Here is a 27,260-nt window from a genome sequence, read left to right as displayed (position 1 = left end):
TGTGATACATTGCATACCTAAAAGATAATTTTGATGTATTACTCATATATTGAACCTTGTTTTTAAGGAGTTCACTCACTAAAATACCTTATAAATGTGTTAAAATGACATGATTTAAGGGCTAATTGTCAATCTTTAATATGAGTACACATTTAATTTTTGTATCTACCCATATATGTTATAAGAAAAATTTAAAAGAAAATTCTTCTATCTACAATTAGTGAACGATTACAATGCTCCATATTATTGCATGTCATAAGGATATCTTTTAGTATAATAAAGCGAAAACTCTAATAATATTACTTTCATGACCAACTCAAAATAGGTCCTAAATTAAATCGTCCAAAAGTTGCGTATTTATAATGTCTATCTAGTCTCTAATGTTACTATACATATCACTAGTTATATTGTCTCCCTCCACAATTGATGTCACTACAAAATTTATACTTCTATAGCAATAATATATATTGATACTAAAAATAATCTCGAGAAAAACACAACATGTCTATATAAATAAACCAGTCTAATCATTGTGCTACAATGAAAATAATGTAAATATGTTTTTGGCAATTATTTACAAGTGTCACTATTATTGTAAAATTTGATTACTAATAACTTTAATTTGGTAGACAGTGGAGAAAAAACATAAAAATATCTTTCAAATTGAATAATGGCCTCTTTGAAAAGATTAATAATAAAGCTTGTAATATACGTAGTACATGATGTATCATTGATTTATTGGAGAAATAGCTCGAGTATTGCATGCAAAGTTGAGATAGGGTGTTGGGGGACAAAGGTGGGCCTTTATAACAGAAAATTATTAATATTATTATACCATAAAAGGAAATGGGACCCTTTTCAATTTGGTGTATGGGCTGTACTCTGAACATAGTCCAGGCTTTGAGGGATCTAATTTGGATCTGTGGACTATTTGATGGGCCCAAAATGGTCCAATCATCTCCTTGCTTGAATATTGAAACTAAAATTTAAGGATTTTTTCAATGGTGGTTTTTATAGATATAGGTGGTGGTTGTGTTACTTGTTTACTATTTCTGCCTTATCAAATTACTTGCAATACAACCTCCTTGTCACGCTTTAATTAGTGTAATGATCTTGTCATTTGAATTGGATTCAAGTCAGGTAATTTTAAGGTTTAGGACGAATCAATTCAGATTTTGAATGAAAATTTGAACCGTCATATCAGATCGATTTAAGTCGAGTTTCGATTTGGGTGTTTTGGTAAGGTATATGTCATTTTGACATGTCTAGTTATTGTACTTTAAGGTATTCAAGTTAGTTTGAAGAGTCTATTATTAGAATATCTTGTAAAGAATTTGAGTGAATTCTCGTCTACTAGTTTTAAAAATTAGTTAATAACTAGCATAATCTTACCTTAATAATACAATTAACCTACCTAACATTTACAAATATGAATTATATGATTAAATCTCCACTTTATGGTCTAGTTAGTGAGTCTCCATTAATCCTCGACAAAAAGTTTATAATTGGTAAGGGTGTAGCCAAGTGTTACCAATAGCAGACACAATTTGATTTGATGTTTGTGGTATAATTTTAAAACAATTGTAGCTAACAAGGTATTGTTAGTGCGTCGTTGGTGGTCTAATGTTGTAATTTCGGTTGTACCTTTTCTAATTTTTTTTCTTTTGCTTTTCACTATTTTGGTTAATTAGGTGTAATGATTTATATTGTATTTTCTATGTTAAAGAATGTTGGTAGGGTTATGTGGCTTATTGCTTCCTAGGTTATGGGTTGATGCTTCTAGTACTTGCTTGGATTAGATAATGTACATTAACAACTAATTATGTATTTTGTCTTTTAATTTTAATCAAATTCTTCAAACCTTCTTTATTTTTTAGGGTTAATGTAATGAGAGGGTTGCGTTGGTAACATTGTGTTCTATCTTATGGTTTTGCTATTGTTAAGATTATCATGGCACTGATGAACTACTCATTTTAAACTGTGTTTTATTTCATGATTATTTGATACCATCAATCATATCACCCTTGCTTATGTGCTAATGGATGGTTATATAATGTATTTATAGGGGGAAAATTGTTAAGCCTAATATTGTATAGCTAATGGGCCAATGTTGTCGGCCCTAATATAATCTCTCGTTAGGTTGTATATATATTTATACTTGTTCATATAGTAATACACTAAGGAAAATCAATTCCTGACATGGTATCGGAGCCTCTACAATTCTACTCCCTAATTTTTTTCTAACCCCTAATTCCTAAAATAATCAATTTCTAATCTTTACATTCTAAATTCCTAATACAAAATCTTAGATTTATTGTCATTATCATGAGAATAAGAGTCTGTTCTCATTGACTGAAATGAGTTGAACTGAACTGAACTTATTAGAGTTGAACTAAACTGAACTAAAATGAATATTTTATGAGAGAAGGAAATTAGGAGCTGAACTGATCTGAACTTATTAGAGCTGAACTGAACTGAACTAAAAATAATCGTTTGAAAACAGGTCCTAAGTACATACTCTCTTGTAAATTTATAAATAGAACTATTTTTATTTATCTAACATGACGAAAGTACTTTTGTTTCTCTCTCATTTCTCAATTAAATTCTTTTCTTATAGGAAGTATAATAAAGTACTTCTCGATGTTTCATATAAAAAGATCTACTTTGTACAAAATAGTGAATAATCACAAATGTCCAACACATTGAATAATCAATAATACTTGTACTTGTTAAAGAGTGGGTGGGATTTAGACTTTTTGAAAGAGTGAGTAGCTACTTAGCCGATAGAATTGCACGAAATTCGATGAATGATTAGGTATGTTGGTACATTGAACGGCACTATTATTATGATTAGGGCTATGATTAGATTAGTAGGACAATAACATAAAACATTGAGCCACACTCCTAGCTTACTTGTTTGTTTAAGGGGCAAATATAAAATGTTATGGGTCATCACCATTTCACCTTGCTACCTCTTTTAACCTTATCTTCTCCTTATTTGACTTTTATTATGGAATGGAAGAATCATGTCATTTTTTTAGTCTATATTACAATAAAGCATCTTGTATGATTGCTTGCACATGGTTATTGGTTAGAGCACTGCCAAAAACTTTTTGGTTTGATTTGTATTGGTGGTTTCATTGAATATAAGAACGACCTACTCTAAACATTAATACACATTTTAATAAATTGTTGAGCCACATATTTATTTTCCGATTGTTTAGGAATATCAACCTATTGTACTTTCTAATTTGTAAGTCATGGCATACGAATAATAAATCATCGCCTTAATAAGACTTTGGTAGTCATATGACTCTCTTTACATCTTTTAGTAAATTTTAGTCTATACTATATGTCTATATGAATTACAACACCACTTAGCTTTAAGTTAAATTTGAGTAAGATCTTACTTTTAATGGTTTTGATATTCTTGATTAGTTTTTGTTTTGACTGTGCGTGTTTGTCAATACACATATTTGACCATTAATATTACATAATTCTCCCTTTTTTTTTTTTTTTTTTTACACACTCATCGAAAATATTCAACTAAGATTTCATATTAATACGTTTCTCTTATGCATTAGAAAATTTTTAATCAAAATTGTAAATTGTTATAAGAACATCAAATAGAAACAAAGCGAGTTTACATTAATGAATCTTGAGTTACTTTAATCTTGTGATGAGTTCAAACCTTCTAGTACAAAGTTGAAATCGTGCCAAGTTCTATAATATAATAAATTCGTATTATATATTTATATTAAGGCAAATCTCATAAGTAGATCATCCATTATGATTACTAATACATGGCATAATATTGACACAAGCACGTGAAAATTAGCTTTTATAATCCAAGTGGCTTACACAAGTGTCATACTTAGATATCAATCATAATAACTATAAACAATCATTGCTATAATTTGTATCGTATTGGTTAATTCTATTGTCTTGATTTTGTTATAACATAATTGAGCTGAAAAATAAACTCAATAAGCGGCGTGGCCGGCTTCTAGTACAAAGAATTTTTTTTCTTTGTATTATTGCACGTCACTCTCAGAGTATTTTTATATTTTATTTTTATGACTAAGTTAACCTAAGATGAGTAAACTCTATTTTAGACCTAGGTAATACGAGTAGTATCTAAGTTAGATTTTGGGTTGTTAATAATTTAATGTATCAAGTCTCACTCGGGGCAATTAAGATAGCTATTGAGTACTATAGACTTTTCATATATTTATTTAATCACTAAGTTCGAGTAATCCACTCACTAATGGAGTTACATTTTATTAAGTATTTTTAAATCTACCTCACTAGAGTTAATAGATTTTCACCGGAGATTTAAGTGATGAATCACAGCATCCAAAACAAGCAAATAATTTGGGACAAGGTTTATCTTTATCAATCAATTTACTTTCATTAAAAATTTAAAACCCACAAAAAAAATCGAATAGTGTTGGTGTTTATCAATCAATTACTACTACAAAATCAACATTATACTTACTTTGTTATGTAGTGCAGCATCATATACACTAAATTAAAGATTAAACACTACTCCATTATATTGGGTAGCTTACCCTCTATACAATATACATCTCACCACAGCTATCATCCATACCTTGGCTTACGGAGGAAATACAACATAAATATACAGAGGGGCGTTCCTGCCCAGAGAAAGCGCCCTGAAATTACTGCCTTAAGAACCAAGATTGGAAGTGCAAGGATGCAATTCTTCCTAGAGACAGACGATAAATACTCTCATTACCAGAGAAACAGTCTAAAATATGGGCAACTGCATGAGTCCCATTTCATCCAGGTCCTGCACATTCCTCCCACACGAGTCTTCTCCTTATTGTTGTCACTCTTGGACAACGGTCACAACTGAAGCTCATAGACCTCGGCAGCCAGCAAAATGTCCAAATTTTATGTTGATTCCACCAAATGCCATATTGGATCGACAGAAGATACAATGCATGCAAGAAGAATATATTTCAGGTCCCAGTGCATATAGGATATCAGTCCAGCCATTTATCTTTTCATCCACAAGCTGCTATCAACTTTTGAAGTTTTTGTGCCAAAGAAGACTGGTTTTTACTCTCATATACTTCAATCAGTGATTTTATTGCCTGCAACACTAACTCTCTTTTTTGGTTCCCACAGAAGTCCACTTCATCTTGCTGAATTATTGTCTCAAGCGATGAGCACAAATCTTTTAACCAACATTCAATGAACAATGCTTTCTGAAAGACACAAATAAAGACATGAGCTAAACTTACAATTTTTTTAATTTTTTAATTTTTTATTTTATTTTTTTTATTTTTTTATTTTATACATACATATATATATATATATATATATATATATATATATATATATATATATATATATATATATATATATATATATATATATATATATATATATATATATATATATATATATATATATATATATAAAAGCAATCAACTTCAGTACTGCTACAGTAGAAGATAATGTGCAAAGTCATTAGTGACAGGAAAACATTACAAACAGAAGCTAGCTACATCATTAGAGGATTTTTACAAGGTAACCAAGCCACCAGATCCTATTATTAATTTATTAAACATGTGACTTATAGGAGAGATTTGGCTATTTTGCATAACTATAAATCAGAGACCATGGAACCTGCGTGCTTGTCACCAACAAAACATTTGTGAAGTAGTCGTGATTAGATTTGAAAACAAGCAGTAATTTGATAACTATATACGAAATCTTCATAATAACATGGATGCATAATAAGCACAATAAAAACATATAAAAGCAACAATCTTCCTCATATGTGGAGTATAATATCAAATAAATACTTACTTTGAGGAGAAACTCTTTCAGTGGTTCATGACTGTTGCTTGAGCAAAGACCAAGTACGTGAAGCATGCTTGCGGTCAGCTGCATCATCCGAAAAAAAAAAGAATTACAAAATGAATTAAGAATAAAACATATCAACACATCAAAAATATATTTTTAAAAAAACCCGAGAGGTAAAATCACTCATATACAGCACTAAATATCACAAATTTAATAAAAATTAGCATATTCTAATACATAAAATAATCTTGTAGTTTAGGCCTTGAGGGTGTGAGCATTGGGGTGGACTGTGGAGCACTTCATAATCTTCATTAATCATTCATTTACTGCATTTCCATAAATTTTAGAAATCATCATTTAATAAATAAAAAAAACTTTAATAATGTAAGGTCCAGTGATAATTACTTGAAGATTTTCTCTGTTCCATCTATTAACTTACAGACAAATGACATATATCCCCTCAAGTGTTCCAACATAATAAATTCATAACTTCAAGGGGGCAGATACAGGTAGAATGGACACTGCAGAGTCTATAGCTATAAAATATAGTTCTAGAAAGAATAAAGTTCCAACAAAATATTATAAAAGCATTGCAAACAACAACAGATAGTTCGGCAATAGATGACACCAAATTTGGAATTAGCATGATTCAAATAAAGCAAATACTTTGCATCACAATTCACAAATACATTCAAAATTCCTGACCTGCTTCTCCAGAGCAATTCTATACTTGAAACTAGGAGTTGAATGTTGGTCAGTTGTCAAATTTTCAAGAATGTGTTGGATACTCTGAACAACATCTGAGAATGAATTGCCATAATCTGAAGAGAGAAGAAACCAATAAAAATAATAAACAATCAAATAACTAAACTAATTATTAAAAAATAACACGATTAAAAGAATAATATTCAAAGTTCTGGTATTGGGAAAAAGGCTATAAGATGTATAATATTATTCTCATGTACCTTTTGCTTGAAGATGTTTACTTGTCATTTAAGTATATTGGAGATATAAATATCAGCCATCTCTTAGTTTTTCCTTTAAGGTGTTCACTATTAGACAAGCAATTTTTTTATATGTAAAAATTTCTTTATTCCTTTTAAGCCTACTTTTTTTTTTATTTTTTATTTTTTTAAAAAAATATTATCAGAAACTTGAAATGCCAATACACTATTGCCATTTTACAACACCAATGCAATGTATCCTGTCACTATATAAATTTGATTACCAATGGAATAATTAACAATTCTTTAATCTGTGGTCTTATTTTAAAATGACACACGTATAATGAAGTAATTGATGCCACATTTATGAGTGGTTAAATAGGATAACTATTATCATTGATGGTATGATACATATATTAAGCAAACAACATCATAGTGAAATATATAGCAGATATTATGGGTGATGGGAGCTGAAGTTTGATTAAACTTGACAGTTGACACTCACCAAGCACTGTTGATGGAACAGCCAAAGCAGCGGCAGCTTGTATGCGGATTTTGTAGTTGGAAGAATCACGAAGCAGCAGTAGAAGAATACTATAAATTGACGAAGCCCTGACAGAACATAAGATTCGACAATTAATAGATTTTTATAGAAGAGACAGAAATAAAAGTGACAAAACCAAGCTATATTAAAGGACAAGCCAACTGAATCTTGATATCCAGAGAAAGGCTGAAATTATCCACAAGAGCTGTCAAAGGAAAGGTTAAGGGTTAAAGAGAAGCAATGAGTTAAGCCATTGTTCTTTGCCATTCTTCACACATAACTTCAGCAGCTAGGCTTCTGAATAGAAAGGAGAAAAAATATTATACCTTAAAGAAAAACCTCAGGAGAAAAGTTCAAAAATCCACAGAAAATAAATATGATGAAATTCTGTAGATAATAGAACAGCCAAGCCCAGCAAGTACCATTTCACATGAACTACCACTTACTTAAGCAGATGCCTTTATCAAACAAGGCTAATCAGGCTGCAAGGCTTTCCTAACAAGATCCAAATGCCTCTACTATGGCAATTCCCAATGAAGATTACTATGGCTAACAATATTTTGTAAAGGGCCTTAGGGGCAGCACAAGCACTAGTTACTGGGTTCAAACGGCATCTGGAAGCCAAAGGTTTCAAAAAGGATATACACTTTTGTAAAAGGGTTGGGCTTTAATGAGCTTATTTAACTAAGGCCTTGTTTAGTTTACCTTATTTTTACTTATTTCAGAAAAAATAAGCTCAGATCAGATTAGAAAAAATAAGTTCATATCAGATCAATGTTTTATGTGCAGGTTTTTATCGCTAAATATCTTTAATTTCGTAATGAAAAAAATTATGAATATTACATATTAATAAAATACATATTATCACGAATCTAACAAGACGCCACTTGATATATTTTTTCCTTATAGATTATCGTATATTTAAGGTCAAAGTTTGGTCAAATCTGACACAAATCAGATCAGATCAGACCAGCAGATAAGTTCAGATAAGCAAAAATAAGGTGAACCAAACAAGGTCTAAGTGGTATATTTGGTGACAATACAATGTTCTAGACTGTACACCTGATGACTATGTTATGTGCTAGATCCATGGATTTTTACAAAGTGTGTGTTCAAGTTACTAATGTTGATTGTTGTAAAATTAAAGAGATGGAAAACCCTGCAGTGTTTTGCTCATACGGCCAGTTAATATATAGAGATACTATGGTTGAATTTAGGAGAAAAATTCTTGATAGCCTTCTCCATATCCTTTTAATTAGCATGTTTTTTTCGCCTTTTGGTCTCCAATATGTTACCTAGATTTTAAAGTTAATTACATGCTTTTCTAGCGAGTGGTCCAAAACTCCAATATGTTTCAGAAAGCAGCAACCCTGATAAAACACTCGCTCTTTTGCTTGGAGTAGTCCTGGATGTCTAGGTCCTCTATACAGTAGATTTCTCTTTCTTTTTTATTAAATGAGTTCTCACAGGAACAAAAGGGTTGAAAAGGAGAGGAAATATCCCCCCCCCCCCCCCCCCAAAAAAAAAAAAAAAAAGAAAAAAAAAGAGAGCCCATTACCAATCCGATTGCTGCATTCTCAGTGATTCATTCAGAAACAAGTTACTTAATGCATGACAGACATTCCATTGGACCTGCAATAAAGGCCTTCTATTAGAAAAATGTATTTAGAAAGAGTTATACTAAAATAACCAGCAAAAACAAAAATTACATTCAAAAAACAACTTACCTTCACATTTCCGGTTGTAATACATGAGAGGAAAGCTTGCACGATTTTCTCTAATAAATGAACACATCCCAAGGGGTCTGAAGATAAGGCAGTGTCCTTATGAGTTACAGTGCACTTCCAGGAAAAATTCTCCATCTTGCTGATTCCAGGACATGTGACTGGACATTTCCCTTGTTCAAGGGGATTTGCAAACGGGATCACTCTTGAAAGATTACCTAGAGCTCTAACAGCATTTGACTTAATCTGAGGCACAAAATAGGGTCATTTAGCGAGTAGCAGGTAAATTAAGAGGAAGAGCACAATGAATTAGTGTAATTAGGTATCCTAGCAACAATATGTAAACGGCTGAGAATGAAAATTTTGAGATGACACCTAATATAAAAATTGCCATCTATATAGGTGTGGGGAATCATTCATTTGAAGAATCTATACATCTTATGTTGAATTGAGAGCAATGTAGTACAAGGGTAATAGAAGTCAAACTAAAGAAAATGAAAGTGAATATAAGAAAGGATGAGATAGTGACGGTGTTCCTCCATCTCTCTCTTTTCCTTATGACACAACTACCGTAATTTAATTGTAAATACCTTAGCTCCTATAACATCATCTCTAATCACTTATGTTTTTCTTAGTTTGACTATTATTACTCCCTTGGTTCATTACTCCCAATTCAAGCATGGCCTAAGTTGCATCCAGAGCCACAAGGAAGGAAGATAAGCAATTTCAATAACTAATTTTTGTAAAAACTAAAAAGAAGGGGGTATGAAGTGCATGATTGAAAACACTGATAAATATTTTTAAAATATTAAAAAGAAGGCGAAATAAAGCGCATGATTGAAAACACTAAGAATATACGTAAAATTCCAAACAAGTTACAAAGCCATCTTCTTGCAAAATGGTATACAGATGGCTAGACAGGCTAAGTGATGAAGTTCTTGCTTAAAGACAAGACCGGGAGAACAAGAGCAAATATCTCCTTACAGCTAGTTCACTCAGCAACAACATCAAAAAAACCCACTTACATCAACCATATGGGGATTCTTGTCAAAGTAGGTTTGTGGAGGGTAAGAGATGCATAGTGTCACCCTTGCACACAACAGGAAGCGCTTTGCCCCTTTCCTCTTTCTACAGGTATAAGACAGGAGCAATTTGGGGAATTGATTAATGCTCTTGTAGTAAAAAGAGACTCAGGGTCACTCAGCTGTCAGCTACTTTTCAACTTGAAACATCAAGAAGGTTGATAATATCCTCCTCTCTTTTTATATCCTTATTTTTTTTAAATGACAAAGAGAAGTGACAGAAATAAACATGACGATATAAATTACTTTTAACACATGGAGACTATTCACAACAAAATACATGCAAAAACCAGAATCCTCTAATGATAGGTAAACTACCTTATCTCCATCTGTTGTTAGCTTCAACGAACATTCTAACAATGTCACCAGTCGGAAATTTGCTTCAGAGTCTGCAAGAAAAAAATAAACCATAATGTGACATAATCCCCATATCATATGATTCTAGCAGAAGGATAATGAAAAGCTGTACACAATTAGCTTAAAACCATCCACATGAAACTGTGCAAAGCTTTGATCTTAACTTAAACTGAACATATAAAAACAAAAACATACAATTAAAAATAATAAGACCCACCTACCTAAGGAAATTTCAGAAACACTGTGTCGAAATGAGTCACATATGTTTGCCAAAGCCCAAGATGCAGTGACACGCACCTGCAGCAGGAATATTCATACGAACATATAGCAAAACGAAAAAAAACATATAACATATAACATATAAATTTATAGTAAGGGGGAGAGAGTTCCATAAATACAGATAATTTGAGTTCAAGATAAAGCCAATAGAAGATACCAAGACAGGCTGATCATGTGTATTGACCTCCACAGCATTGATAAACTCATTAAAGATTTCTGCACTACATGATTAACCATCCATTTAGCATATTTTTTATCATGATTTAAAACAAGTCCCCACAAAAAATATTTTGGAGTACTTCATATTACCTCTTAAAAATCTCTGGAAAACACGCAATGACACCAATTGCTCGACACGCTGCTGCCCTTACTGAAGGGACTGAATCATTTGCAGCTTTTATCTGAAAATTTTGAAGCAACATATTTATGACACTATACAGCCAGCAGAGTAATAAATCCAGATGAAGAACAGATATGTACTCACACAGGAAGAAAGGATGAACTGCTGCTGCTGCTTCCTAAGAGAAAATAAGACAGCACAAGTGATACCAGCAAAACAAGTAATTGATGCAGCTCTCACCTGCCAGACAACAAAAACTTTGCAATAAGTTTTATTACAAATTTGAACTGTTTAGCCTGGCATAATTTGTTGCTGCAGTTAAATAAAAGACTTAAAGAAATATATGGGGGAAGTGCAGGCATGAAAGGTAGCAAACATGAGAAATGAAAATGACTAATGAACCCAGAGAAGACCCACCACTTCAAACAATGTCCTGCCCCTTCTAAGGGAAAAAATCTCAATTATAAACACAGCATCAAAAAATTGGGCTTGACAGCTATTGGTTATATATTATTCAAGATTCAACTTCTACGAAAAAGATTCATATATATACCCATATGATTTCTCTTCCTTGACAGCTTTGTTCCATAAATAACTAATTTAAATAAGACTAACTTCAGAGCTAAAACGGATTGTTACAAGGTAAGAGATTATTTCCTGATTCAACCATGTAAATGTAAGTATGATAGAAATGGAAATATGTCGAGCTACAGACTCATATAACTTGCCTCTTGATGTTCTTGGATAACTGGAGCTATAAAATTAAAGGGATGATCTCCAAACAGCCAGATGACAGTAATATGAGTGGAGTCAGGTTAACAACTAGTAGACCAAGAAATCGAGCTTCAGTGTGGCACTCGTTCACGTGTGTGCTTTAAGGAGAAAATTTTAGAACTAGACTAGGCAATGGATCAGCTACTTTTGCATGGGGAGAATGGCACCAAAGAAAGGCCACAAGAACTTCGGGAAAGTAGGAAACCCAAAAAACTGGTGCCAGCAGTGATGCATACAGAATTCTAGAAGGAATACAGAGCAAATAGAGACAACTAATTCACTCTAGGAAGTTCAGTTCAGTGAGCTTTGGCTAATGCTTCCCAGCAAATTAAAGGCAAAATGACCTATCACTTTATCTTCTGACATAAGCTCAATTATTAATAGTTCATTCTAGGCAGAGACCAGGAATAAATTTTGCCAGAAACAGTTGTTGGCTTTAAGTAGCCTCTACACTATGTAAAAATCTGTCAATTAAGCAAGAATGAAGAAACAGAGAAAAGATACAAAGCAAAGCTGTCAAGCTGGAAATTTGAAAATTCCAAGAAAAGAATGCAAATTCACAAGTGAAAGATGGAAAAGCAGTACCCTCAAAAGCAGAGAAGAAACTAGTTGTTCATTGAGGACCCTAGACTCACACTCTACCCAAACATCAGTAGACAAAAACCAAAATGATGAATAGCCCCTTCAAACTATCCAAAACTCCCAAACCCTAACAGAGTCGAACCAAAGGACATATCCAATGCTCTCACAGATGAAGCAATAAAACAGAAAATTTGGTATGACAATATAGTAATAGGCTCCAGAATCCAGAGCTGTGTCACAAATGGATCACACAAAAGGATTCCTTTTTCACCTTACAAATAAGATATAACCAGATAGGAAAGGACTCAAAGGAGGAAAAGCCAGTGCAAGATTAAAAACAGTTCCATCCATAAGGTCTTTTAGAATTACAGAGCCTCTTTCCCCTCTTACCATACACATCACAATAAATATTGTACAGAATATGTCGGTCAATAAAATTCGCTACCTTATACCTGTGATACTCACAACCAATCTAACCAGCATTCAGTTCTAAATCTCGTCTTCAAGTCTCCAAATTTATAGCTTCTAAAAAATTGTCCATTCTGCAATTAGCTTTCCACGCAGGTTGGTCAATTCACTCCTTTTCCTAAGAGTACTTACATGAGGTCACAGTCAGCTGCTTAGAACTAAAATGTTCCAAAATTCCTAGGTTTTCTCCACCTATACAAGCATATAGCAATGTCAAAGCCTGGTGATAATTCAAAACTTAATGCTTCAAGGAAGATCAAGCTACAAATGGTCTCAATGTCACTCAAAGTAATACTGGTCCCATTACCCTTCAATAAAAGCCTTATGTGGATGACTGAGTTGAGATCGAATCTGGCTACCCACACCCCCACCCCCCAACACTACAGTACAAGACACGTTCACCATGTTAATAAAAAATGCAATCCCTTCTGGTTCTAACAGAATGCTGAGAAATCCTTTTTTTAATCTCTGATCAGCTAATTCTCCTCATTTACTACAAAGTTGGAATCAGCTGAGAAATCCTTTTTTTATTCTCTGATCAGCTAATCTCCTCATTTACTACAAAGTTGACATGCTTCCCTTACATGTACTCACTATTGTCAGGCCAAAGCCAAATTTACACAGTAACTAACCAAATTTGCAATGGATATACAGAAGCAAGCTAGGCTTAAGACTCTTAACGCTTCCCAAATATAACAGATATGATAAAGACCCAAACTCACCTCCTATACTAATAAAACTTCTCCATAACTATTAAGAAAGCTTGTAATGGACATATTGATGTTACTTTCATTGCTTCACAGACATAACACATGGTCCTGCAAAAAACTTACTCTTGAAGGAATTCCTATTTTTCAAAATCGCAATACAGCTATCACCTTCCAAGGTGCTTGCACTATTTATTCACACAAATTTCATAGAAAAAATAACAAATATTTTAAGAAAAACGAATGTGCCAACTAAAGGGGCACATGAATCATTAAATTAATTAGGACAAAGGTTCTTAGAATTCACAGTAAAGTACTGCAATAAGTATGAAGCACGCCTAAAATGTTGGGCTAAAACAAGTATAAAGTACTCCAATGTACACTAACATCTAGGAACATGACAGGGAAGGAACAGTATAACAAAGCAAATGGACTTACACTCCAGGCAAGTCATAAAAAGATCCTCGTTATGAACACTACTTTATAAAATAATATTTAAGATTTAGTGTTATGTTGTATCAAAACAATCATCAAAAGTCATGACACACCAATTTATAAAGCCAGCCAATTTCTGTCCTTTTCAGATAAACACTCACAAGCCAAATAATTAACTAAACGCACCATTCCAGATACATGGCATATAGATATGGATATATGTTTCTCAATGGCCTCAGACCACTCTGAGTTTCCTGACAGATTGTCTCTGGAAGGCCCGACATTCTCCAAATCATATGATGGGGCAGAAGAAATTTTTTTGTCACGCACAAAGTCGGACACAAAAGGAGTCTCTCCTAATCTGTCACCGAATAGATCCTCAGTTCCTTTAAATCCAGATACTGCGCGAAGACATTCATCTAAAACCTGGGAAAAAAAATTAAAAAAAAAAAAAAAGACATCAGAATGGTTTAACAGGTTCAAAAACACAGTAGAATGTCAATTTTAAATTTAAAATACAGTCATATTGAGAATTTAGAAATCTTCTACTCCCTGAAGGTTTGACACAATAATCTGCCAGACGGCAATGTAAATTATTTTAAAAACAAGAATTACAAAGCAGGGGACTTCATACCTTGACAGCAGATGACACAACCTTATCCATAGATGATAGACTCTCATGTCCAAAAGCTCCTTTTGAATATGATAACCTAAAAGTGTCTGGTCTCAAAATTTGATATACAACAGCTGAAATTTGTTTCCAACACGCAGCCACTATGTTAGGGTAGTTGTGGCATAGAGCTTTGAGGGCCTGTAACAAACTTGAAAGAAATTGTAACATATCATCATACTACACAAGAATACAACTAAACAGCTTAGTGGCAGCACAATTATCTGACTGGTGATCAGGATTAGAACAAGAAAAGTTTAAGATAAATTCAAAGCTAGACTAAATAACTGCACCATGTAATTAAGCAACTAAAATCAGGAAAGAAAAAAAAAAAAAAAAAAAAAAAAAAAAGAGGGGGGGGGGGGGGGGGGGGGGACAACATTTGGCTGTAATTAATGGTTCTAATCTTTTTGGGAAATGCTAACACCATGACAAAATTCATTTACAAAAAGATATTGATGTTCAGTCAATACCTGGAGAGCTTCCAAACATATTGGTGGGTTTGCGATTTGCTCAGCATGTCGAAGCAGAGTAATCAAGACACCTGATCCTCCTTTATCCAAATATAAACCTGAAATCAAGCTCATATAAGTACAAATTCAAAGTTACACTCCGAGAAAAATGAAATAATTTAAAACCCCATCAATCAAAAAAAAACACAAAAGAATAAAATTAGTAAACTAATTGAGGAATGACAAGTTGAAAAAATATTTCTGTAGGTATACAAACCAAAACCTGTATGACAGTGACAGTAAAAGAGACAGAAAGAAAGGAATCACAAATACACAAGAATTCCATTTACCACACACTTTCAAGGGATGCAAGAAAAATCTTGAGATATGATAGTGAGTTAAGATAAGACTACAGCAGGTAACAAGTTTCAGTTAATATCTTGTCCCTCTATTGCATTAACTAGTCAACTATCTTATTCTAATTGATTAAGATCATTGTCAAAAAAAAGATCAATCATCCAGAAGGAAAGATATTAATGTATCACACTGTCCTGGGCAGCATTGATCACTTCTGCAAGTTTGCATGTTGAGACATTTCCAAATTAGTTAACATTTTCAGACCACAGATTTAGGATCGCTAATTGCTCAACTGTAAGTTATAACATGAGAACTAATATAAGCCATTGAAATCCCCAGTAAAGAGGGGTTCAGGAGTGAAGACCAAGTGGAAGCCCCACAGTGAGCTCAGCTACTTGTCTTTTTTTTTTTCTCTCTGATTTCTCTTTACAATTCCATAAATATGCTAATGCAATTATGCATATTATCCAGTAAATAAAAAAAAAAAAAAAAAAAAAAAAAAAAAAAGCCAAAGCATCACAACTAACAAAAGCACCGGCAGTGACTAGGAGTTAGTGAGCCAACCTGAAGATATTTCAGCTTCAAACATTTCATTAACATGTGAAGAAGAAGGAGATGTAGATACAGCTCCAGTCAAGCAATTGATAGAAATAGCCTGTGAGATAAAATTGTGGAAATTTTCCTCTCAATAACAAAATTTAGGATAAATTCAGAATGATTAGTTTCACTAAAATAGTGCAGTCAGAAAACCAGCCAACTAACCAGTAAACTGGTTTGATCATTTTTAAATGAAAAACCCTCCTCAATCCTCAATCTAAGAGATGAAAGGACTCTGGGCAACAACTCTCCAGGCATCCTCGAATACCTAAGGAATACATCAAGCTATTAGAACAAATCCCTCAGGAAAAAAGCATATAAAGAACAATTCCAAATTCCCACTTAAAATAAACAAGTGTTCTTCATTCTGAATACTCTCAATTTTTTAAAAGTTTGATACTAATAATCTACCTTAACAAATCACATCAATTCTCTTATATAAACAGGATCTCCAAAAAAAATAAATTAGTGGCAAGGATAACAAGAAAACTTCACATCAACGGGGTATAAATAGTAAATAAGTACAGAACTTGGTCGTTTCAATCTTCTTCTTCTTCTTCTTCAATCTTGATCGTGCCAATAAAATTGAAAAATTCACTGCTGTTTTTCTTTGGATTACATAGTCTAGATAAATAAAAAGGTCAATAACTGTACATGCTATTCTAAAATTTTTGTCAAAGCGCAAATGGTGGTGTGTTTTGGTTCAAGGATCTTATAGAACTGAAAATAAAACTCAATTGTTGCATTACAGAACGACTATTCTGTCAATCATTAATTTTGGGGTTGCAATTGAAGTATTCAACAAACCCAGTCACAAAACACTGCAATAAAAACCACAAGCCACTTGCCGCATCATTCATTACGTAACAAGAAAAAAATCTGTTATTGCAGTATGAGGTACATAAGGATGGGAGACTTGGGGAAGTAATTGAGATAGACTACTTCCAGCCATACCTCCTCCCAAAAGCAATACAGAATGAAGCTTTGACTCTAACCAAAGCAAGAAATACATAATGAACCAAGGATATGAATCTACACATTAAAGCATGAAACTGCAAGTGCTTTACCATCGTAGCCAAAAGAAATAGTTTCACCAAGCAAACCTAGAGAAACTTTTGGGACAAAAAATTCAATACACCCCACTTTGCTCCTCTGTTAGCTTCTGTTAATTTTAAGCAATGTTGATACTTACATAATCTCCAGGATGCATAGTAAATCATTTTGACCTTTAAATGAAATCAATTTATCATTATCCTTAACGGATCCTCCAGAACTCAATGCTCCAAGTTTGAATGACTTATCTCCAGGGCTTCCCTCAAACATTCAACTCCTTATCTAAGAAAAATGTCCTCCAACTCTTCCTAACATCTAATTATTTCTCTTGGACCGAAGACGAGTGGATGTCACACTCTTATCAGTTATCACAGAATACCTCACCCACCACAACCTCCATCTCCAAACTCTCCAATGAGGAATTTACCTTTCCCTAAAATTCAATATCTCCACAATATTTTGCTCCTTCCCTCAAACTCCATTATTCGATCCATTATTCGACAATTAATCTGATTAATGGAATTTATTCAATCAAAAAGGCCTAAGTCATTTAAACATATTGAACCCGATTATAAAAGCGTGAGGTGCACCAAAGCGATATTGTCCTTGGATCCTAGGCAGGAGGTACAAGTGAAGATGTGCACTTCTTGTAGGCAAGGCACACCTTTAATGCATAAAATTATTTTCTTAAATGGTGCATACGCTTGCAGTAAAGGAGCCCCGCAGTTTATTACAGTAATATTAAGCACCTCTAGCACAAAATTGTCTCGGAAATGGGAAATCATGATCTTTTCTTCTACGTGATATAGTCTAAGGAAGCTCGACCTCATTTACCATAGGAACAAATACAAATCAAGCAAAATTTTCACAATTAGCAACCAACACTCATTTCAAGTTCTTGGTCCCCAACTCCCCACAATCTCTATAACACTTGAAACCCCCCCCCCCCTATGGCCCTATCCCCAGAACAGAATAATAAGAAAAGCCGAGAGGGAAAAGGAGATATGTATCCCAGGCACCAAGCATGCATAATCCTTGCCTCATATTACATAAAGCTCAAGGTTTTCAAATTTAGCAAGAAACATACAGCAGAAAGAAATCAGAAAGTAACGTGCTCTAGACTGGTGTAGCACAGAATAGCAAAGAACAAAAATATTTACGGTGTGGATGATATCAACAGCATGAGAATCTTGAACAAGGAAGTCAATAGTCCAGTATGCCTCTCGTGTTGAATCAAGTATAGCACACCTGCACCATCAACAGATATTTATCCATCGGAAATTAAAAGGGAAGAAAAATGATTTAAGAGAAAAGCAATTTTTGTTAGCATACAATATCAGACGAAAAACAAATCCTCAACATAAAGAGTTCAGATCTTGTGTATACCAGCGTGAAGTTGCATGAGTATCTGACCCAGAGAGCTTGAGAGCGCCATGTAAGAACCACATTTAGTTGAATCCCTGTATTCTGCAACCTGCAGAGCTACAGAGGAAGGCTCCTCCAGCATGGCAGCAATCGCTGAGGCAGATGCCAGGCGTGTCTAGCAAGCAAATGACAATGCATGATTAATAAGCATGTGTAGGAAGAATAATACAAGGTTCCAGAAAACAAATGAACTGACTAGACAGTGTCAAAGAATAATATAACACTCATAAAATGGCTCTTGAAGCCACATTAGCAGAAAGTAATGCAATAATGTAGGTTTTATCAAACTGAGGCATCAGTACCTTCAGGAATGGATCAAATAACAAGCAAGTCATCAAAGTCGCCTCATACTTCCTGCAAATAAGCAAGCAGTACCTTAAGAAATTGATCAAAAAGCTCAAAGAGATCAAAACTATTTCAGTTATGTCTGCAAGGAAAAAGATATAGGAAAGAGGAACCACATGCAAAATAGCAAAATATGTTATGCAGAAGAGCACAGGCGCACAGCACCAAGATACGCATATAATGATCAAAGAAAAATGTACAACCATAATAGTGATAAACTGATAATAAAATTGACAAATAAAAAAAAATACAAACAAAGATGGACAACAAGAGGAACATATTGTTCACCTTGGTTGAAGTACATCATTAGTTGGCAAAAGCATTGTCCACTGGGCAATGAAAGCCTTTGGATCAGCTTCACAAAGATCCTACAAACCCATAATTATGGAGGAATATAAAAACATTGAAAGTGAGAACTAATCAATCTTAGGTTCAGTAATAAGCTAAACGATAATATGCATGGCACAAAAACTTAGTTTATCAGGTTCTAACTTTTTCTGCTCAATGTAAGCTGTGTTCTTTAATCATTTATCAAACAAAGAAGTCCCTCTCGCAAAAGATACAACTCGCCTTCAGCTTGTACTAAAATACCGGGCAAGGCATTTGAGTATTATCTAGGAAACTGTAATTATTTATAACTAAAACATTCACTACTCCATACAGTACAAAAAATCATGACTTTTACTTGAAAGGCTTCACATGGCCACACGAAGTTCCAACGGACAATTTGAAGAAGTGCAACTTGCAATGTTAAGACTGGTAAAAAAAAGGAAAGGAGTGATGAAAAGAGTATCATCGGAGTGAAAAAAAGGTATGCCAATCACGGTTTACATTACTAAGAAAATGCGACCCAAAATGGAAAATCATTGTGAAGCCCCCAAAGGAACATGAGATGTACTTCTCTGTCCCATAAAGCTGTCCGACTCATATTTAAGGTTTCAACTACACTATAGACCTTGCTATTAAGAATGCCTTGCCCCTCTGGCTCAGGAAACTCAAACAGGTGACAAAATAGAAGGTGAGTGAGCAGACCCAATGTCACAACACCAAACTGCCTGTTAAAATGACAAGTAGCTACCTCACTATGCACAAACAAATGATACCTTACTTTATACTCTGACAGCACAAGACACACACCTAAGACACATATTTATAATTGCTAAATGCTAAGTCCACAGAGTGAAGACTGTCATTTGTGTTGAGCCTCCTCAAAAAAGCCATCACATAAAGGTTTACTGTCATTGAGACAATGAGACCTGACAATTCCATATGTAATTGGCATAATTAGAGAGAAAGGTGTGGAGTATCAGTAAATGGCTACAGTATATATACACATACATACATACATACATACATATATATATGCAATATCTTACCCTCTTATACCTTACCCTCTTATATGCAATATCTTACCCTCTTATATGCAATATCAGTAAAAACCAGCCATATACCTTACCCTCTTATATGCAATATCTTACCCTCTTATATGGAATATCAGTAAAAAACAGCCATATACCTTACCCTCTTATATGGAATATCTTTAAAAGTATAGTCTGCCACACCCCCACTAGTCAAATCACCAAAGGTAGCTCTGCATGACTATTAACGTGCTATAATTGCTGACATAAGAAATCCAGCCAAATAGGGAATCACCATTACCATTTCTCTACCAATAACATGTCCATAAACATCAAATTACCAACCATTCTCATCTCCAGATTGCAAACTATATGCAAATTTTTCCATAAACAACAAATCTATAACCATTCTCATCTCCAAATTACAACCACTCTCTTCTCCCAACTTTAACCAAAAAAGAAATTACTCTTAAGAGAGACCCACTGGAATGTGCAAATTTTCGCAGAAAGTGGCATACACTCGGGTAAGAGCCCAAATGCACTGCTTAGTTAGAGGTTCGAGGACATAATAAATTTAAGATGTAAGAATGAAAATAGTAAAGGAATAATATAAGGTAGAAACAAAATTCTCCAATTTTCACCTGTATACAATTGATAGCAGCAACTCTGGCCTTACAGCTGCGCACAGTATCAAAATCTTTTGGTCCAATGTCACTATCACTATAGTCAGAATCAGATGATGAACATTCAAGTGGCGAAGAGTCGTGATCTGATGATATTTGAGATGGCTTAGTTAGTGGCTGCTGCAGAGAAGAACCTGTCCTCCTGCGCAAATGTGGAGGCCTGTATGCACCAACATCCTTTTTGATGGTTTCCTTTGAAGAAAACCTATGGCTTGAAGGGCCTGGATCCTTATCTCTATGACAGGATAACGAGCTTGAAGTATTTAGGCCATAAGCTAAAAATACTCTTAATGCTGCTACAAAAGCTGCTAACTGCAATGTCATAATGTTAAAACAAGAGTTGATTCAGTTCAAGACACAAAGCAAAAACCTCATCCCCCAAGAAGAGAATCAATAACTCACATGATCTGAAAGAGAACCCTTCCGATTTACAAGTACAAGGTGAAGACATTGCAGAACTGAGGTGTAAAACCTGCAAAACATAATAAATAAATTAAATTAAAAAAATAAAAAAGTTAGGACTTCTAACCAACACATTAAAAAATATAACGTCAAAAAATGAGGACCAAGGAAGCAAGGGTAACCACTGAACATTTATTTATATATATATATATATATAAATGCGAACGTTGTAAAATGAAGTACAAAGATCTATTTATCAGCCTAGCAACTCGGCAGAAAAAACAAATGGTTAAAGGCACATCAAGACTCTCAGAACATAAGTTAATACAAGCATTTGAAAAAAAAAAATATAGAAAAATTATTAGGAAAAAAAAAAAAAAAAGGCATCCCTCACTCCCTCAGCAGCTGTTAAGTTAATTGTTAACATAGTATATCAAAAGCTCCAAACTCCTTTGCACAGAAACAAAACAAAGCAGGAAAGACAAGACATGAAACTTTCAATGAGACAGCCTTTTCTTTTAAATAGAGTGCAAATCTCATTACTGCAGTAAGGTTTTTGGTCTTTCCCATAAAACTATACCACCTCAAACCCAAAGCATAGAAGCTTGCATGTGAAATTGTGCAAAAACACATATCTAATAGTCAAGAACAGATTAAAGAACTCCCCTGGTTTCAAAGTGATTATGCTCCTTTAATGTTGATATGTTAGAAACGGAGTGCCTCATAATTCACTCTCCATATACGCATTTAATCCATCTATTCACTAAAACATGCTCCAATTGGTTCACTTTCACTCACCTTAATCTTTGCAAAAATTCAACTAAAACAAACACTATTAAATGAATGGAGTTTCTAAACATAAAAAGTTAATATCAAAATAAACATGAAAAAAAAAAAAAAAAAAAAAGGAGTACCTTGACAGGACACCATCCTCTGCACTAAGCATCTTGGCTGCAAGTGAATCCATCACTTTCCTCAGCACCTAATTCAGAAAATAGACAATCTAAGTTGTCCACTAAGACATGCATCAAGAGCTTAAAAAAATCAAATAGTACACACCTCAACAACTGACTGCCACGTGCCTACAGGAAAAGAAGATCCAACTCTTGCAAATGATTCACTGACCATACAAAAGGCAGTCGTTTGAACTTTCCACAAGCTGGCATGTTGAGGAATTCTCTTCCCAGAGTCACCACGACAACTCATACTACCATTGGATTGATATGAGCCATTCAACTCGGAATGACAGCATACAACAATATGAAGGAGGAATTCCACCAACTGAATGTTTTCTGATGTTGAAGACCTTCGAGGATCCATGCTGATCAGATGCCTGAAGTTAATTATGCCATAGAATTGAAAACAGAAGAACTATATTAGCTCTACATGTCGAACAGAGAAATGACAAGTGACTTTTAGTAAGACTGAATTTCATATAATAGGCTAAATTTCCTCTTAAGGTGAGATTTTGAGTGGACTTTGGTGTAGGGTAGAATCAATACTTCAAAAGAAAAGACTAAAGATGGAAATTTCATGTTATATTGTTCCAATAGCGAGTCTTACTTACATCTCTTGCTTTGCTGTAAGAATATGAGATAGCAAGTAATATTTGGAGGAGGCTATTTGACTTGTATGGTGAGTGCCAGGGTTTCCCTAGTACTGTTTTAGATCTGCTGCAAGTTCACTTTGTGGGCTTTAGAAGGGCAAAGAAGATGACAATATAGTCGTGCAATACTTTCATGGCAAATTTGCAGTGTCTGTAGTTAGAGCAGAAGGTGTCTCGGAAATTGCTTTAACTATTGACTTACAGAATAACTTTTTAGCTTCTTTGTAGGCAAAGGCAGCGGGGGCTTTTATCAGTTACTCATTGAAGGAAATTCAATAAATAAATAAAGGGAGGAAGTACTGTAGTCCAGGCAATAAGGCTACAAAATCCTTCCATCTATTAATATATATATATATATATATATATATATATATATATATATATATATATTTATATATATATATATTGTAACATCAAATTTTACTATGCTCTAACTAGACAAAGCAGCATTTAGACTGTTATTATGATATATTATTACATGACATAGATAGATCTGAATCAGAATGTACATAGGACTACAAAAATATAAGGTTTAAGTATTCAGAAATAACTTAGAGAGGAAAAAACAATGAACAATATTAATTCGGTCTAGTAATTCGGGGCTTAATTTTCATTTACATCTCAAATGGTTCAACTCGGCTATTCACACCGTCAACAGTCCATTAAACTGCACCCGCCTCCTCCTCTTAATTAAATCGCCACCCAAACCACCATCATCATCCCACCTACATCCTAGATAAAACATCACCACCATCACAAAGAACATCCCCCACACTAGAACCCTACCATAGAAATTCTAAGCCGAGCATAAGTGTTCAAACACATTGTTGTCCAAAAAAGATGTGTAAAAAACTTTTACCTATCCAAGTAGCTAGAGTTAGAGGCCAAAACAAAAGCTGTTTTCAGACAACTCAGGATAATATGCTTTATGCTTCTTGGTAGCTATACACAGCCATAAAAGCACAATAAATATACATATGGAGCGCTAAACAAACCTTATTGTTTCCAGACAATTCTTCGTAGCTTTTATGCCAGTCGAGTTGTCAGAGACATATCCTACTCTGACAGCATTTTCAATAAAACACTTTGCTATCTTGCTGAAAGACCCAAGCATCTCAGACCAAGCAGATGAACTCAATGCAAGTGGAACGCGAAGAGCAATATTGTAAATCTGCGACATAATTAGATAAGATGCAGAAACCAATAAGTTCAAAAATGTGTTAAATAACAAGAATTTTCTCCATCAATGTGACAACATAAAAAATGAAAAACAGTATGGAGTCTCTTGCTTTCTTTTCTTCTCTCACTCATGCTTTACTAGAAAATCTTATGTATACCCTGGAATTATTTAAAGGAAGCTCCAGATAATCTTTATGGACACCCTCACTGTTGATCAGTTGATTCATATTATAATTTTAGGTACTAGTCTATAGCAATAAAACCAGAAAAACATTTGGCTCAACAGAGGTCAAGAATTCAGGTCAGCAAACACGAGCTCATGAACCAGATAACATTCAGGATCGCTTTGTCAATAAGCCCATGTTCCTTAAACTGAAGCCTTGAAGTTCACTTTAATGTATTATACAAAGTAGCAGGGTAATCCACTATAACTTTGCCAAGTAGGCCATGTTCCTTTCAATTTATCTTCACCAAACAGACGTTAAATTATTATATTAGCAGAACAATATCAGCCATAAGGTTTGAATATTTAAAAAAAAAAAAAAAAAAAAACTTTATTTATTCTCATTGTATTTACACATGGATCCATAGATTGGAAGACCAAAGCTGCAAAAAACTACCTCTTTCAATCTAGTATGATAGTCAAAGTTTAACTATATTCTTGATTTCTAAATAATAATATGGAGTAGTTAAAAAAAACCTATTCCGAGAAGGCGAGAACAAATATGGCAAATACTTTAAGTAGATCATCTTCCTATTGCCACCCTCTTTCAATTCTTTTCTATCAGTGAGAGCACATACAACAAACATTATGAGTTGGTCATTTTCCTCTTGCCACCCTTTTTTTTTTAACTCTAATCTATTGGTTATTGACAATATCAATGCATTATTCATAAGCACATCTAACCTCAGAAGTATTTCTTGGAGGCAACTTAAGTTTCCATTGACCTATAACATAAATACATAAGGTCCTATAATGTTTAATCCATTGAGAATTGGAGCCCTAGTCGCAACTTTGGAATAATCTCTCGCACATAAGAGACTGGCTAGTTGGCCACTAAATCATAGTAATATAACCCCAGCATAATCTAATGATTACATGAAATCTAGCAACAATTCCAGCTATAGCTGATTAAATTTATTTTTCAAAATTAGAAACCGAAATGCAAATCGCAAAAACCTTCCTCAATCCAAGCCATAGCCTCATAGAGACAATTTTTCACAATTTAGCATCCATCTATTTTCAAAAGTGTTACTGTACGACATAACTTAGTATGAAAATGAAAACATACACAAAAGTTACAATGACAATACCAGATGACAAATAAGATGTAAAGCACGCCCCGTGCCTTCATTCGTGCAATTGCTTGAAGCCGCCACATTCAAAAGATACATCAAATCCGACGTAACCTGAAACAAAACAATCCTGATCAACATCCAACACAAAAATAAAAGAACGAATAAGCCAATATACAACAATGCAATACCTCATGAGGTGGAAGCAAAGGAGCAGCAGCAACAAATGAGTTAAAGTGAGCGAATACGAGTTCGTCGAGCACGGGAATAACACTAATCAAAATGTCAGTAGATTGAATTTGAGATTGAGTTTGAGTTTCATCCCTTAAAGTCAAAAAAGCAGTCCTCCATGATCTCACTAACACAATTGAATCAGGCAACTCTGTTTCTTCAGCCATTCTACCAATTTTTTGTTTGACGATCAAATAACAATCAAAATTGATATCATTTCCTTCTGCTGTGTAAATAAAAATTGATTAAAGTTTGCAATTTGGGGAATAATTAGGGAAGAAAAAATTTAAAAATTGCGAAATCTGAAACAAGCAGTTGAAAATTAGGGTTCTATTACCTGGAATGTGCTTCTTCAATCGCAGATGCTTCGATTCGTCAGGTAATGTTAGGGTTTATACATCATCAAATTTTACTAATTTAGCCATTTTTGGAGGGGAATTGACTAATTGAGGTATGTTAGGGTTCTAGCTGGATTTAGTGATTTACTGTTTACAAAATTTTTTCTGTAAAATCTTAAATTAATCAGGTTTCACATTGGTAAAAATAATACTCCCTCCGTCCCAAAAAGAACGACCCATTTGGTTGATTACGCGGGTATTAAGGAAGTTAAGTAAAAAGAAGTAAAAGTATATTGGAAAGATAAATTTACATGGGATTTGTAAAAAAATAGAGAGAGAAAGTAATAAAATAACATGGAAAATCAAATTTTTATATGGAGAAACTAATTTTGCACAAATATTGTTGCAAATTGGTGGGTGTTTTAATGCAAATGGATCATTCTTTTTGGGACAAAGTTTTGGCCAAATGAGTTATTCTTTTTGGGACGGAGGGAGTACTCCGTACTTGTAGAACCTTTTAACCATTCTTTTTTACTCCGTACCATATAAAATAAAATAAAATTAACCATTTAGTTTATGTCCAATTACGGCAATTAGTATTATATACTCCTGGAGTACAATGGATCATGATATTCCTTACACACAATGTTTGAGTTATTTTGTGTACACTTTGTGTTATTTTGCTTAAATGTTGTGTTATTTTGTTACAACAATGTATTATTTACTTATTTACTTCAACATCCATTCATGCTATTTTTAATTTACATAAAATAACAAGTACTTATTTTAAAATAACATGTATATAAATTGAAATTATAATAAGTTTACATCAAAATAACATTAGCAGCTTTGAGTTTAAAGAGAATCGAACACTTCAGGAGGTACTAAATTTTTTGACATGAACACGTTTGAACCCTTAAATGGCTTCAAATCAATTGATTTTTAAGAAACCCAGAAAATTGGAAGAAGAAAAAAGGAGAGAGAAAGAGTCTTTCATTTAGAATTGGAGTAGTGAGAGGTTGATTTCTGGGAAATCCATAATAATTGGATGAAGAAGGGAAGAGAAAGTGTGTGATTTTGAGGAAGAGAGAGTATTGGAGGGAGATGACTGAGAAAAAAGGCAAAATAATATACATTTATTTAAAATTAACATATATATAAAATAAAATAATAAGAAGTTAATAATAAAATAAC

At 33.7% G+C, this 27,260-nt stretch overlaps 1 protein-coding gene across 2 annotated transcripts; it reads right to left on the bottom strand.

Annotated features, from left to right (window-relative positions):
• Positions 1–4,397: 4,397 nt before the first annotated feature.
• On the bottom strand, positions 4,398–26,210 carry LOC145595895 (uncharacterized). Of its 2 annotated transcripts, none has more exons than XM_081652324.1 (28): positions 26,066–26,210; positions 25,689–25,954; positions 25,516–25,611; positions 24,018–24,193; positions 22,476–22,749; positions 22,331–22,398; positions 21,417–21,486; positions 20,973–21,326; positions 19,262–19,341; positions 18,931–18,982; positions 18,590–18,743; positions 18,364–18,451; positions 16,316–16,418; positions 16,118–16,208; positions 15,218–15,315; positions 14,709–14,885; positions 14,261–14,500; positions 11,253–11,348; positions 11,078–11,169; positions 10,926–10,989; positions 10,711–10,786; positions 10,451–10,521; positions 9,054–9,296; positions 8,885–8,958; positions 7,288–7,394; positions 6,544–6,659; positions 5,842–5,919; positions 4,398–5,234 (listed from the first exon to the last, which is right to left on the bottom strand). In XM_081652324.1, the coding sequence occupies exons 2-28, from the start codon at positions 25,893–25,895 to the stop codon at positions 5,031–5,033; spliced, it is 3,549 nt and encodes a 1,182-aa protein (XP_081508450.1). In that variant the 5' UTR covers positions 25,896–25,954; positions 26,066–26,210; the 3' UTR covers positions 4,398–5,030. The 2 variants fall into 2 exon arrangements, with proteins under 2 accessions (XP_081508450.1, XP_081508451.1); XM_081652325.1 differs by having other exon boundaries at positions 25,689–25,951.
• Between the last annotated feature and the right edge of the window lie 1,050 nt (positions 26,211–27,260).

Source organism: Chenopodium album, chromosome 19 (genome assembly GCF_948465745.1).
Source record: "Chenopodium album chromosome 19, dcCheAlbu1.1, whole genome shotgun sequence".
Lineage (NCBI taxonomy): Eukaryota > Viridiplantae > Streptophyta > Magnoliopsida > Caryophyllales > Amaranthaceae > Chenopodium > Chenopodium album.
The sequence above is the reverse complement of the archived record's forward strand: the minus strand, read 5'-3'. Positions and strand labels throughout refer to the sequence as shown.